We start from the raw sequence: 13,535 nt of genomic DNA, 5'->3' as shown, positions 1-13,535 counted from the left end.
TGACAGCAATTTTTGACAGCTCTCTTATTCCTGAACCAGCTGCCTTCCAGAAGCCTCACTACAGCTCCATTAACACTCAGCCACAGTTCAAGACATTATTCAGACCTACCTACTTTTTTTTTTCCTCCTTTTTAATTATAATTTCCAGTATGTAGCAAGTCACACCTCCACCCAAGCACATTATGCCGCACTGAAGACAGGGCAATTCATCCCTGGAAGGCGGAAGGACACAAAGAAATTAAGCGTCTTAGAACACTACACAGCCATTTCAGACATAACCAAAACCCTCCCAGTTCAGGGCTTTGGCCAAAAATACCCTCAGAGCTTTATTTTCAAGGAAGTTAAGGAGAGCAAATATAGCACGGGAAGGGATTCCAGACAGAAAATCAGCAGCTGGAAAGTCCACGGTTCACATTATTTATGTTCTTATCAAGCAGGTCCTAAAAGGAAGGGTGCAGTACTCACAGCCAGCCAATGAACCTGTCAGCATCTAAAGCTTTATGATAAAAGACAAAGCAAGCCCATCATTCCCCCTGAATAAAAACGACTTTAAATGCTGTACCAAACTGCATTTCAGAGCCAGCTTTGACTGCAATGCTAGCATAATGCTCCACACAACTGGATGACACTGACACGCAGCCCAGACCTCTCACAGTGGCACCATCCTTCCCTCTAAGCAGCTTGGTACAGAGTCATGTATGAGTCATTATTCTGAAGCATGATGTCAGGGGATTTGCTGTACTTTCTACATTGCACAAACAGCAAAACATGGAAAATCCCATATGAGGGGATTTACACAGTTTTGGACAAGATTTTTCTAACCGCTCACATGATATTCTTGAGAAAAAGCAATTTTCACCAAAACCCTGCATCAGCAAAAGTAAGTTTTCTCCTTAAACTGAGGAAATGGATCACTTAAAAGAAACATAAAAAGGAAGAAGCTTCACATATTTGACCACTGAGTCCCTGTTTACTGTAAAGGGGTTAACAACACTCAGTAAAACCCAGATTTTTTAAAGGGATCAAGGCCTTTGCCAGCTGATTTCAAGAGCAAGTAGAACTCACAACTGATTTGGCCTACCATAATTCTGGACACAGCTGAAAAGGATTTGGCCATTATAAGAAGAGGAACCACCCACATAAAATCAGCCACAGCTGTGCTGGTCCTGCAGCCCTGCACGTGACTTGGCCCAGGTAAGCATACAGCCATCAGGGCTGTTTTGGATAATAACACTCAAGCATGCAGAGCAAAGCTTCTGTGTCAGCTGTGTGAACCCTTAAGGGACCACAACCAGTTGTATGAGCACTGAGCTCAAGGGAAAGCCTGTGCCTTTATGCCTGCACTGCTACCAGGGCCTAATGTAGCTAGGTTATGGCTACTTTGGCTACCTTTCATGCTCTGCAACGGCATTTGCTATTGCAGTCCAGACGCGCATGAATTTCAGCCATACGGTTTTACCTGATGGCCTTTCCATTTGCAGTTTCTGCTGAGCCCAACTCCAAAAGCTCAGTATTTTTACCTAAGAGAAGTACTTAAACCACTGTCCTTTTTAAACCACAAACCATTGAGTAAGAAAAAAGCACAAATTCACAGGGAGTGGCAATGTTATGTACCAAGTAACGTGCAACACACTATGAAATGGAAATCTTGGAAAATCCTTTGATATATAAGTGTGGCAATTCATAGCACTGAGAGCTTCTTTGCCTGTTAGGCCTTACCAAAACTTTCCAATACATCCCTCCCAAACCATAAGGAATAGTAGGTACAAATTTAAAAAAAAAAAAAGCTGGTGAGATGTTGCAACAATTTAAGTGTTCACATGGCAATCTGAGCGTGCGTTTCTGATCCCGAGAGAGGTCCCACTCCGTATCAACAGCGCTTCTCTGCATGCAGGATGCCATGATAGTGGGAAATGCATGACAGCTACAGCCCATCAAGCAGCGGTGCTTACAGATGGAAGTTCAGCTCCATTCCCTGACTGTAAAAACTGAATGCCCAAGACGCTCCTGTGGCGATGTATAACCTATGCTCACACAGCACAGACACAGGAGAGATCCTGCACAGCTGGGATAAGGCTCTCAGCATGACAAGCTGAGCAGTTCTCCAGGGTTTTTCCTTACAAGTCTCCAACTGGCAGGACAGAAGTGCAGTACTGTCCCATGGCTTGCACGGCTGTCCCAAAGCAACACAGTAGGACTTCTCAGGATAAGTAGCTGTGGATACATGTTCAAACACAAGTGGTGAGGAAGCATTTCTGTGTTCTTACCAGCTGATTCCAGTAAAAGAAACCAGTGGCAGTATTTCTATTCCAGTGAGCTTTTATTCTCATTCAAACTTGGTATGGCCAAACATGAGCTGACAACATCTTTTCAATGAATGTGATCTCACAGTCATTTTTTCCCCCTTTTGTTTACAGTGCCTTTGCCACAACACTTTATTTAGCCCTATAACATTTTTATACTCCAATATAATCTGGAGATGCAATTCCATTAGGAAAAGCGTAAAGAAACAAGAAAGACTCACCATTTCTCTCTATTTGCACAAGCTTTCATTACACGCAAGACATGTAAATAAAGAAGGGAGAGCCCGTTCCTCCCTATGGGACCCCAGGAGAACCAGCAGGATTTCCCATGCCAACCCACATTACAGAGATCAACAAAACCCAAATAAAAACTCATTCTGAGTTAAAAAGAAAGACTCGGAAACAGATGTTTGGGAAAAGTGAGCTGAGGAAGGCTGAGCCATTAACAAAGGCCACACGGAAGAAATAACAGAAGGATTTCACAGACATGCTCCTAACTGAAAGCCCTGCCTCTTCAAACACTCCTGCGCATCCATCCCTCACAGCACAGGATTTACAAAAGTCCCGAATAAGGCAGAAAGCTGTCCTCACATCAAAGTCTCTTGTCTCCCAGAGTTATGATCTCTACCGTTGCATATAATAACGCGCCATTTCCACTCATTACCTGGGCTGGGAGAGTTTCCCTTAGTGAAGGGCCTGGGTTAAGGCAGCTGTTGTACTACTCACCGAAAGCCAACTGAACCTCTGCTTCAAGCTCCCATTTCATAATTCTGTTTTTGCCACCAGCTAAACGGAGGAGCATCACGCTAAAACACAGGCTGAGACATAAACAACCAGGCTGAAAGCCACCGCCACCACGACCACTGCATGGTCCAGCCCACAGCGAGCAGCCACCCACTCACCCGGAGGCCTCACGGGTGGGGAAGAAATTCACAAGGAGCCAGGCTAGCAGAACAAAAACATCTGTATTCGAAAAAAAAAATACTTTTCGCTGAAAAAAAAAAAGTATATATATATATATATATATATTGTTGTTACACGATGCCTGCTGGCCGCAAGGACAGCGAGACAATAGAGCCGCCCAGGGCTGCGCCCGCCGGCACCCCCGGAGTCCGCAGGCCGGGCTTGGGCTCCCACCGCCGCCGGGCCGAGCCGGGCCGTGTCGTGCTGTGCCACCACTCACCGAGGCCGCTGATCTCCTGGCGGAGCCCGGCGCGGCTGCGCTCCTCCGCTATCGCCCGCAGCATGTGCTGCAGGGAGCGGTCCGGCTCGCCGCCCGCCCGCTCGTCCCGCGGCCCGCTGCCGGCAGAGGCCATGGTGCCGCCGGCCCCGCTCTCATGTCAGCCCGGACCGCCGCCGGGCGGAGCTGGGGCCGCTCCGTGGCGGCGGTGAGTGAGCGGAGGGCTCGGCTCGGCTCGGCTCGGCCCGGCCCGGCCCGGCCCACCGCGGCTCCCGGGCTCCCCCTGCGGAGCCACTCAGCCCCGCAGCACCAACCCTTCCGCCCTTCCGCCTCTGGCCGCCCGACCCTACGGGCGCTGCGGCCAGCGAGGTAAGGAAGCGCCCTGGGGGGGGGGGTGGTTCGGGGCGCTTTGGGCCCCAGCCTGCCCCACAGGCAGCTTGGCACTCCTACGTCAAGTCCTCCTCCCCAGCTGTAGGCAGGCCTTCCTCAGTTTGTGGCTGCAGCCCGGCTGCAGCTGGAAAGCAACACAGTTGCCTTTCTTTTGCAAACAATTCACTGAACAGTATTGTTTTATTCCCTCCTCACTTCCTAAAAATATCACGAGGCTTGTGCAACATTCCCCCCCCCCCCCCCCCCCCCCCCCCCCGAGTCCCATTTGAAACTTAAGTTTTGAAGGTGGTAGTTTGGAGGAGAAAAGAGGTCAGAAAACTTAAGACTTGAGCTAGACATCACTTTAGAGCTCGTCTTTCTGCTAGAGCTTAATAAGAAAAGAAAAAGCTTCCAAATGATGAATGATTGCTCTCCAAAATAGCATACATTTATGCCACATTGCTAATTTCAATTTCAAGCCAGCTTCTGACACAAATAAGCTTTCAATGATTGCTCTTTACAACTATATAGTGATTTCCTATTACAGGGGCCTAGACAAGAATACTTTCTGTGGAAGGCCCACATGCTGAAATGGACACGAGAGAAATTTGCAGTCACAGCATTTTTTCAGCAAAATATTTAGTTTTTAGAATGCAATGGGCAGCATGGACATACAATTAAGGGACTTAAAAACCTCTGCCATTATTGTATCTGGTTGTTCTGTTTCTCCACTTTTCAAGAACAAAGGTTTGCAGTCTCATGCTGGCTCCACAAATGCATGCTTTAGAGTTGTTTATCCCCTGGGCTTACAAAGGGGAGAAGAGCAGAAGACTATCCTGTGCTGTTAGACTCCAGGTTGCTCCTGACATGGCCAAGATGAGACCCTTCAGACAGGAAAAAGAAATCTCTCTGCTGCCAGAGGAATTTACAGTCTTCTTTACCTCATGCCATGGTGTACTAGCTAAGGATCAGGTATTTTCCCTCAGTAAATTACTGCTTGATCCTTGTACCAATATCAAATTGGGGATGCATGGAAATACTTTTTAGTTGTTGTATCACCAGCCAGCAGACAACTTTTCTGCTGTTCCTCTGGTCCCTTAAGCCCCTCTGCTGAGCCTTTACCATTTACCCTATGGTTCCAGCAACCCAGTTTAAAAACAGCAATTAAGTGAACCTATTGCTGCCTCATCTAGGCATTCTGTATAAAGAAATGGTGTTCCTGTCTCTAAACAGTTCATATCCCTACCTTCAACTTTTCCTGGCTTCTGTCAAAACAGGCCCACGGACAAAATCCTCAGTTGTTTTTCTTCTGGTAGGCTTTCCCAGCCACAAGCACCTCCTAGTATATCACAATTTTTGATCTGAATATACAGGGATAAAAGCTGTTTTCTTAAAGGGGCTATTGGTTAAGTATCCTTAGGACCAGCTAGAGATCTAAAGTGTTGATTGATTTCAGTTATTAAAGATCCCACAGAATATTTTAAAATAACAAAGCCTCCATCTAACCAAACTCCAAGGGAATATAGAGGATTGTGTTCTACCTTGGTATATTACTCCTAAAGGTCTTCTTCATCAGCACCTAGGACTATGCTGTTGTTCTAACGCATATCAGGATCCCCAGCCTACCATAACAGTCTCCTATTGAGAACACTTATACACACAACAAAAAGCTGTGTATCCTACAACAGGATACTATGGCCCGTGGAGCACTAATAAACAGGCCTTGATGGCCCTGACCAGGCTGACCTGCAGCCTCTACCCGTGGGCCGGGGGCTCTATTTAAGCTCTGTCCTGGGGGCTCTGACTTACAGTCGAGGAGCTTTGGGCTATGGCTGCTGCTGCTGGTCTAGGCTGATTTCTCAGCTTAGCTGTAGACCTCCCCCATCACTATGGAAATACCTAACGAACTGGACTCTGGCCTTCCCTGTTCCCTGCACTATGCCTCAATAATGGGTTCTTGTGGTTAATGGTGTTACAATGTACTTTGTGCCCTGATGTAAAAACTGTGTACTGATCAACAAGGTGGGTAGGCTGGATGAATTGCTTGGACTTAAGATATATGTGTTATACAGCAGAAATATAAAATAATAGGCAAGTTTGCTGTAAGTAATCAGCTGTTTTAACGTTGTGAGTTATGTCTTTTGAATTAGTCAACAGTCAAGTTTTGCTGCATTTGCATAAATAACTTGTTCCAGTTCTGTGCACAGCTATGCTTTTCTTACTGTATTTATTTTAGCAGCAACTAATAGAGATAGTCAGCAGCTAATAGTGATAGTCTATGCTGTATGTTAATAAGCTTGCAAGGTGTGTGAGTTTAAAAAAAAAAAATTAAAATGGGCTTGGAAGTTAGTAGATATGGGCTTATCTAATAACACTTAAATGTATTTCTAATGGGTGAGTCAATGCTATATATGCCTTGCAGTGCTGACTCTATCAAGACTTGTGTACCTACTTGCAGCCTGTCAAAGATCTGAGTTCCTTGTGTACTTCAAGCTATGCATGTGCAAGCACTTTCGCAGGAAAAGAATGTTCCCTTGAAACTCTGAAGTTTTGAAAGTACTACTTAACCTGTTACGAACATGCAAAGTGCCTTCATTTTACTGACTTGTGGAAAATGGACTTCACAATCAGTAAGATTGTAAAGTAGGTATGTTTATTCAGCGCTGGGCAGCACGGGGGATAGTCCCGCCAAAGTTGTGCGCGCCTGATGCGGCAACTTGCCTTGGTTATTTCACAATACACATATACATATTCATAACCTGTCCCCGCTTCGTATTAAAATTAGTTCCAAGAAGTCATTTCCATTAACTCCTCCCATCTGCGCTTGCGCAGTGTATTCTGGTGGTGGTCGTCAGGGGTCGTGGGGATGAAGGTTGATGACTCTTCCTCATCACCATTAGTTGACCTCTTGTCTTTGCGCAGACTCAGTTGCTCCTTGGCTCTTGTCCATCCGCAGGACCAGTTTCTACCAGTTTCTTAAGATAGGCTCACTCTCTTATTAGGAGACTGACCTTGGTAAGGGGCCCAAGGCTTCTTGCTTTAGTTAATTTGCACAATGCACCATAGTTAGCAAAGACACTAAGTAGCACCCTAGTTTAATGCCATCAGCGCTTTATCTCTACTTGATAAGATCCTCCTAACTCCCTCTCTCATTACTATCTTTCTGGACTGGTTGTTATTGATAATAGACTGTGAAGAAATTAAATAACTTGCTTGAAAATCCTGATGATATCTTAATCATATATAGCAATATCCTCATCCTTAACATTTTGCTGTCTTCTGCTGGAGGCATGCACATGATTCAGTGGGCCATTAGGTGAGTTTATATGTAAGCATGAATTCTGCAGCTTTTACTTGCCTCCCTAACTGCATCAAGGCATATAGACTCAAGAAGCATAGCAGTTTGGGGACTGGCACAATGAAATGTGTTAAATTGGGCGGCTTGCAAGATGCTTCAAAATTACTTTTGGAACTTTCCAATGTTAAGTGCAAGATTAATTCTGTTCCCAAGATCAAGCCTACAATTAAAGCTTCTGAAAAAAAACTATAGAATGTTACAAAACTTCCAGCTTAAAATTATACTCTCTAGATGGTCCCCTGAATGTACACCAGAGCATTAAGGCCATCGTATTTCTGAAGTTAGAGGTGTTCTACCTGTTCAGCTTTCTTGTGACCTTCTGTGTCCTCTTTGTACTATTCTTGTTATACCTGTCTCTATTTTCACTAGTTAACTGCCCTGGGATATGCTGAATGGAAGCCAGAGGTGTTCAGCCTTGCACTGTAGGAGTGGAAACTTGTCTGAACTCATATGAATAGATTTCAAACAAGTTTGATCTGTCTCTTCTTCATCCAAAACTGAGTCTTCTGTGCCTGAGCCTTTTATCCTAGGTAGCTCCTGTGCTGCTTGTGAGAGTGCAGTTATCTTAATTGGATTGAGGTGTGAACCATAGACTTTGGGTAATAGGCTTCTGGGTTTTATAAGCCACTTGCACAGTATCCCTGTTTCATTGTTCTCCCTGAACTGCACTTGTATTGTATCCAGGTATCCATCCTCACTACTTACAAACCCTCTCAAACCTTCCATCGGTTCAGCAAATTTGAAGTCCCAGTAGGAAACGATTAAATTTTGCGGTTGTATAGTAAATTCTGGGGTTATATAGCTTCCTATCTCCTAGGAGGAAATGGGCAGTCCCTTAGTGAAGGTAACTCCTGCCAGTCTGAAGATGGCTTTGTGGTCAGACTACAGGGCTTTGCTGAAAGAGCTGAACTAGCTGGGAAGTTGCTTTAGACAGCAGAGATACCTGGCCTGTGCAAGCTCCATGTTATCTGCTTACAAGTCTGTCCAAAGCAGTGACAAATTTAGCATTGCTTAGCACTGTAGTGTTAATTGATGTTAATGTACTGTCAAGCTCCTTCAAGTGTTTAAATTCAATGAATCTGTGTTCTTTTAGCCTATATTACTGTATTGTAGACTCTGACCATAAGATCAGCAATAGATAAGGAATTGTCCAGCTTGTAGAGATAATACTATGGTGCTTTACGGATTTCTGAATTGTATTGCTTATGTCCTGTGTGATGACAGGTCTAGTTAGACAGAACTGGATGGTAAGTCTGTAGTAGTTTGAGAAGATGAGTCAGAGCTGTGAACGGACCCCATGTGTAACACTGGGTTGCACCTATCTGGTTACTGCTGCTGGGATCTTGTGCTAGCTGTTGGCATTTAATGATATTTAAGACCTGTGAAATCTGTTCATAACAACCGAACAAGTTTCAGCCAGCTTTAAGAAGAAAGCTAAATCCTAGCAGACAGTAACAGAGGGTGTAAAAGAAATGACTTGCTTACAAATCATGAACAGTTTATAAAGGATATAATGGTTAAGTTTTCTTGAGAAATGTTGCAATAAGCTTCTAAACTGAACTTTCATCAGTATTTCAGCAGTAAATTCCAAAATATATAGGAATTTGGAAATGTGATTTTGAAGTATACACACAGATATTCAAGACTTCTAGAAATGTAGGAGCAAAATGGATAATAATTGTATGAATATATTTAGTAATGGTTGAATACTTAATTTTATTTTTAAAATTCCATTGCAGGATATCTTAAGCATAACTCTTTTGTAATGTCATTTTAGTTTTATTTCAATGAGTTACGTTAAATATGCTACATTGTGTAGTTATATTAGTATTTCAGTATTTAATAACATTAGTTAATATTTAAAATAAGTAAAATGTGTGAGTGGAGAGCAAAATATAATCTACAAAAGACTTTTATAGGCTGGGCTGCTCTAACAAATGTCATAAACGGCATCTGTAGATAAAGAACTCATTACAGTGAGTTTCCTTTGGATTCATATTTAAGTAACCATTCAGATTAATTCAACTACACTCAAGAAAATTCAGTTAATTTTCTCTAATTTTTACCTCTAGGACAAAAGTTTTCCCTAGATTGCATGGCTGAACTCTGCTCAGATTCTCTTTCAATGACATCTAATCAGGATATTTCTTCACCTTTGTGAAATATGCTGGTACTCATACAAATATGTATAATCTAAAATTTATATACTACATGGATAATGGCAATCATGCTTCAAGTTTAGAGGAATTCTCTCTGTCTTAGAAGAGAACTTCAGGGTCAGGAGACTGTATGTGACTAGGTGATCTTGGGTGAAACTTGGCCTTACTGACTCAAGTTTCTAGCAGAAAGGTGCCAGTGAGGTCAGGACTTAATCTCGTGATATTCAAAATTATTCAGTACTTTACTATCAAAGCTCTGCAGAGGCATAGAGAAATTAATGTCTTTTATGAAGATGAAGTCACTTATATATAAGAAGAGCTCAATCTAATTTTCTGTTAAGTTGTAAAGCAAAACAAACTGAAGGCTCACATTAGTTGAGCATAAACATGCTTAGAAGAAAGCATGTGAAATATTTGAGAGAAAAGGCAACGATCTCTTTTGGTCAACAGGGTGAGGGAGGGAAGGAAACCTGTTAAACATTAGGAACTTTATGAAGACAGGGCATCAACTGTTATGCTAGGTTGATGCTTTTGAGCATTGTATTCATGATGGTATGCATTTTGTCCACATTTAAAGCTTAGATGTTAAGGTATAAAGCCCACACAGTTGGCTACATGAGACTTTGTTGATACCAGCAGTAAACTGAAGATGTGATTAGCTAGCGTAGCTATAGACGTAAGCTGTAAAAATGATCTCAATTGTTATTCAGTGGCTTGTACAGTGTTTAGTGCCAAGTGACTTCTGAGAACTCTTACCAATACTCTTTTTAATAAGTTTTTATAAGTCATGGAATTGGCTATTCTTGGAGAAACTTACCACTTCAGAAATACAGGTATAATTTCCTAACTGGGATTCTTCTAGTGAGCTAAATAACAACGTATGATAATTTCAAAACAACTTTTGTTCAACCAGTTTGTTTATGAACAATTGCTTCATAAGCTTCAGACAATATTTTATGGCAGTTTTACTGCATAATACAAAAAAAGCACAATATTTTATGTGCAGCCATCAGTGACTGGAAAATGTTTATTTAAATTTTATCTCCATGAAAATGAATATCTATAAAATAAAGCAAGTTCATCCTCAGTAAGTGAAATAAAAGATAGATGAAAAATGTAACAGCTGGATGATTCAAGAAGCCTGGGACCTCATTTGCTCAAGCAGAGTACTCACTAGCAAAAAATTGGTCCTTGCTATGCAATCCTTAATGAGCAAAGGGAAGGACAGTGACCTTGAGGTAGGGGAAAGTCAAGAACCAAGAAATCTCTGCCAGGCTAGGACCTAGCCTCCCAGACCAGTACCTTTGTCAAATGTACTAACATGCCCTAGTTCTTAAATTCTTACCTGGACAAGTCTCTAGCTGGTGTAATTCCTTTTTTTAACAAGGACACACGCATTGGAATGTCACTTGCACTCTTTAATCTGGATTGCTTTAGACCTTTTAGATTTTATTTCAGTGGTTGGCACCAAATCCTTCAGGTGGATATGCAAGAAGCATTGTATCAATGGCACAAAGTGCCTATCAGTTTAGCTTGCTGTGACACATATCACTTATTTTGCTGGAAAAAAATAATCTGAAGTTCTAGTAATGACTATAAAAAAATAGAATAAAGTTGGTAGCCTTCATGAAGACCATCTGCATACAATGAAAGGAATCTGGAATTACACATCTGTAATCTGTGACAACAAAGGACATGTTTTTAGAGAGCTAGAACACTGAACTGATGGGCAAACAAAGCATAAACTCTTCTACGTTTTGACACTGATAGACTATGTCTTTATAAATCATAATAACAAGGGTATTTGGTGCTGCCTGCCTTTTGGGGAGCTCTGGGTTCCTCATCCATGTAAAAGTATGTGGTATTATTACTAATCAAATACTTCATTACTGGTTGCTGATATTTTCAAATTCTCAGCAGAAGCAGGCTATTGAGGAAGGAAACATTTCAAACGCTTTTAAAAAATGTTTCTGGATTTCCCAGAAGCACAGTCAGTATCAAATGAACTAGATTTTCATGACCTGTTCTCACCTGTAACTTTTCCCTTTACCCAGCTTATTGATATGAACAGAGCTAAGCTAAGTTCTTAGTGTTTCCTGTCAGCCTTCTATTTACAGCTTGGGATGATAATATCTGTTTTTTTTTATTTTTTATTTTTTTCTGGAGCAGCTTAGTGTATGCTGCACTTCTTGGGGAAGCTGGAGAAAGAGTGGAACTAGTCTATTACAAAACCTGCTTTTCAACATTTTCATTCAGTAAATATCTACATTAAGACTACTTAATTGTTACTGTAAATTTTGCAAATGAGTAATCAAATTAATGACTGCTTTATCTTGCCACCTGTCTACTGATATTTCTTGGGGAACCTATAGGAGAGTACTTTTAAATATTAAAATAATATCTTTGGTTTAATTTCTTCCTCTCACTCCCTGTGCTTCTCAAGCCCTCGTTGAAACAATCTTATGATCTACATTTTACCCCTTTTACCCTGTCACTTTTACTCTTTATTGTTGCTCCCTCTTTTGAATGCCAGTTGCTTCCAAATCCTGAAAACCCACGTCCTCTAGCAATGAATCACTTGTTGCTTTCCAAGTCACTGTTCTTTTCTCACTCCCCCTTCCTGGACTTGATTGTCTTGAGTCCTTTTGCCCTAGACCCATGTTCTGCATACACTTGCCCAGGTGTTCAACTTTAATCTTCAAATATTAAACAGTGACCAGGTTTAAGTGAACCAATCTTTTGTATCAGCTTATTTCGTCTACTTAGGGTGAACATCAACATGCTCATTTCATTGAATATGTTTACCATAAGGATGCTTTGAAGGATAAAGGCTAAAACTAGAAATATATACAACAACTGGCATCTGCTGATCAAGCAGTTTGCTCTTTTATTTGTTCACCTTGTTGTTCTGTAGTCACAGGTTTAGTGATATATAGAAGTTTAGGAGAAAACAGGCCAATAGTTCATATTTAATTGCCTATATATTTTAGGCCATTACACTTCATGCAGGTTCAAATAACCCAAAATTATTTGAAATACAGTAGAGCTTCTTTATGTGGTTGAACACTATGGCTTCATTTCTGAAGGGTGTATATGGTTTGTCTTGTTGTTTAGACAGTCTCCTGGATAAGTTAAATTACACATGTTAATCTTAACTGGGCTTGTAGCTTCCTTTCAAAAGGGTATTCTAGAGAAATAAGCTTTTCTTTTGCATAGACAAGATTTCCCTCTGTAAGGAAACTGGGTCACATCAGCAGGTTGTTTTCCATCCTGTTGCATGCCCTCCCACACACCAGGGAATGCTGGGCTTTGATGAGTTATCCGAGCCTATGAATTGCACGTTAAGGTTTTTCTTGCCAGGATTAATAGTAAAAGCAAAATAAGTACAGGTTAAATAACTGAGTTGAGGTAACCTGCTTTGTCACAGCTGTGACTACTTGCCCATCTCTGCCTACTGTGGGTGCTGAGGAGTGAGGCTGATGTCAGGCTGAAGGAGTCAGAAGGGGAAGAGATGGCTTACATAGAGTCTAAGGCATAGTTTCTGGGGCTTCCCCCCAGCAAACAACTCCATGCAGTGTTGTTCTTCCTTAGCCAAATGTTTTAGACAAAAGTGCTCTTTGAATCAGCTTAAATGCAATGACATCTGTTAGGTTTAGGGAGCTTATGTGCCTATCTTGGACAGAAGGTTATGGGATTTCTTTTTCCTGATGCACTGTAACAGAAAAAACAAGAAGCAATATGTCTCTCTACACTGGAGGAAATAATGCATTTCATAGCATCAACACAAGCTGAAGAAAAAAAAATGCATTTCACAGTCCTGATTATTCATAGAGCGTGGAGTAGTTACTTGAGGTCATGAAGTTAGGCAGAAGCTTTTTGCTCTTGTAAAGTAAATTTGGCTCCTAAGCCCAAAAGCAAGCGTGTTACGGATGTCTTTTCAATCCATCCAACAAATACTGTAGTTGTCAACTTATCTCCTGGGAAATCCTTGATCTAATCAGTGCTACAGGTCAGGAATGCCAAGGGGTGCTGCTATGGCTGCTGAGTGGAAGATTTTGCTGTGCATTGCTCACTCTTACATAGAGTCCTAGCTGCTTATAGTGACTGAAGTTTCATGAACATCAGATGCCAAATGTGCAGAAGTATTTCCTGCATCTTCCTAACTC

The 13,535-nt window shown here is 41.8% G+C and overlaps 2 protein-coding genes across 7 annotated transcripts in view; one reads left to right on the top strand and one right to left on the bottom strand.

The window, feature by feature from the left end:
• KIAA0930 overlaps positions 1-3,621 on the bottom strand; it is a 76,171-nt gene extending 72,550 nt beyond the window's left edge. For 2 of the 3 annotated variants that reach the window (XM_083846188.1, XM_083846189.1), the window contains exon 1: positions 3,487-3,621. In XM_083846188.1, the coding sequence (XP_083702314.1) occupies positions 3,487-3,619 (133 nt within the window). In that variant the 5' untranslated portion in view covers positions 3,620-3,621. Of the gene's footprint in view, positions 1-3,029; positions 3,152-3,486 lie in introns of those variants that run through there. The other variant, XM_083846190.1, reaches the window with a different exon arrangement.
• Positions 3,622-3,717: 96 nt separating this feature from the next.
• Positions 3,718-13,535, top strand: part of UPK3A (uroplakin 3A) — a 70,001-nt gene continuing 60,183 nt past the window's right edge. For all 4 annotated transcript variants that reach the window (XM_083846297.1, XM_083846300.1, XM_083846296.1 and 1 more), the window contains exon 1: positions 3,718-3,852. The gene's annotated coding sequence lies outside the window, so the exon portion shown is untranslated. The remainder of the gene's footprint in view (positions 3,853-13,535) is intronic.

This window comes from Anser anser, assembly GCF_964211835.1.
Source record: "Anser anser genome assembly, chromosome: 1".
Classification (NCBI taxonomy): domain Eukaryota; kingdom Metazoa; phylum Chordata; class Aves; order Anseriformes; family Anatidae; genus Anser; species Anser anser.
The sequence above is the reverse complement of the archived record's forward strand: the minus strand, read 5'-3'. Positions and strand labels throughout refer to the sequence as shown.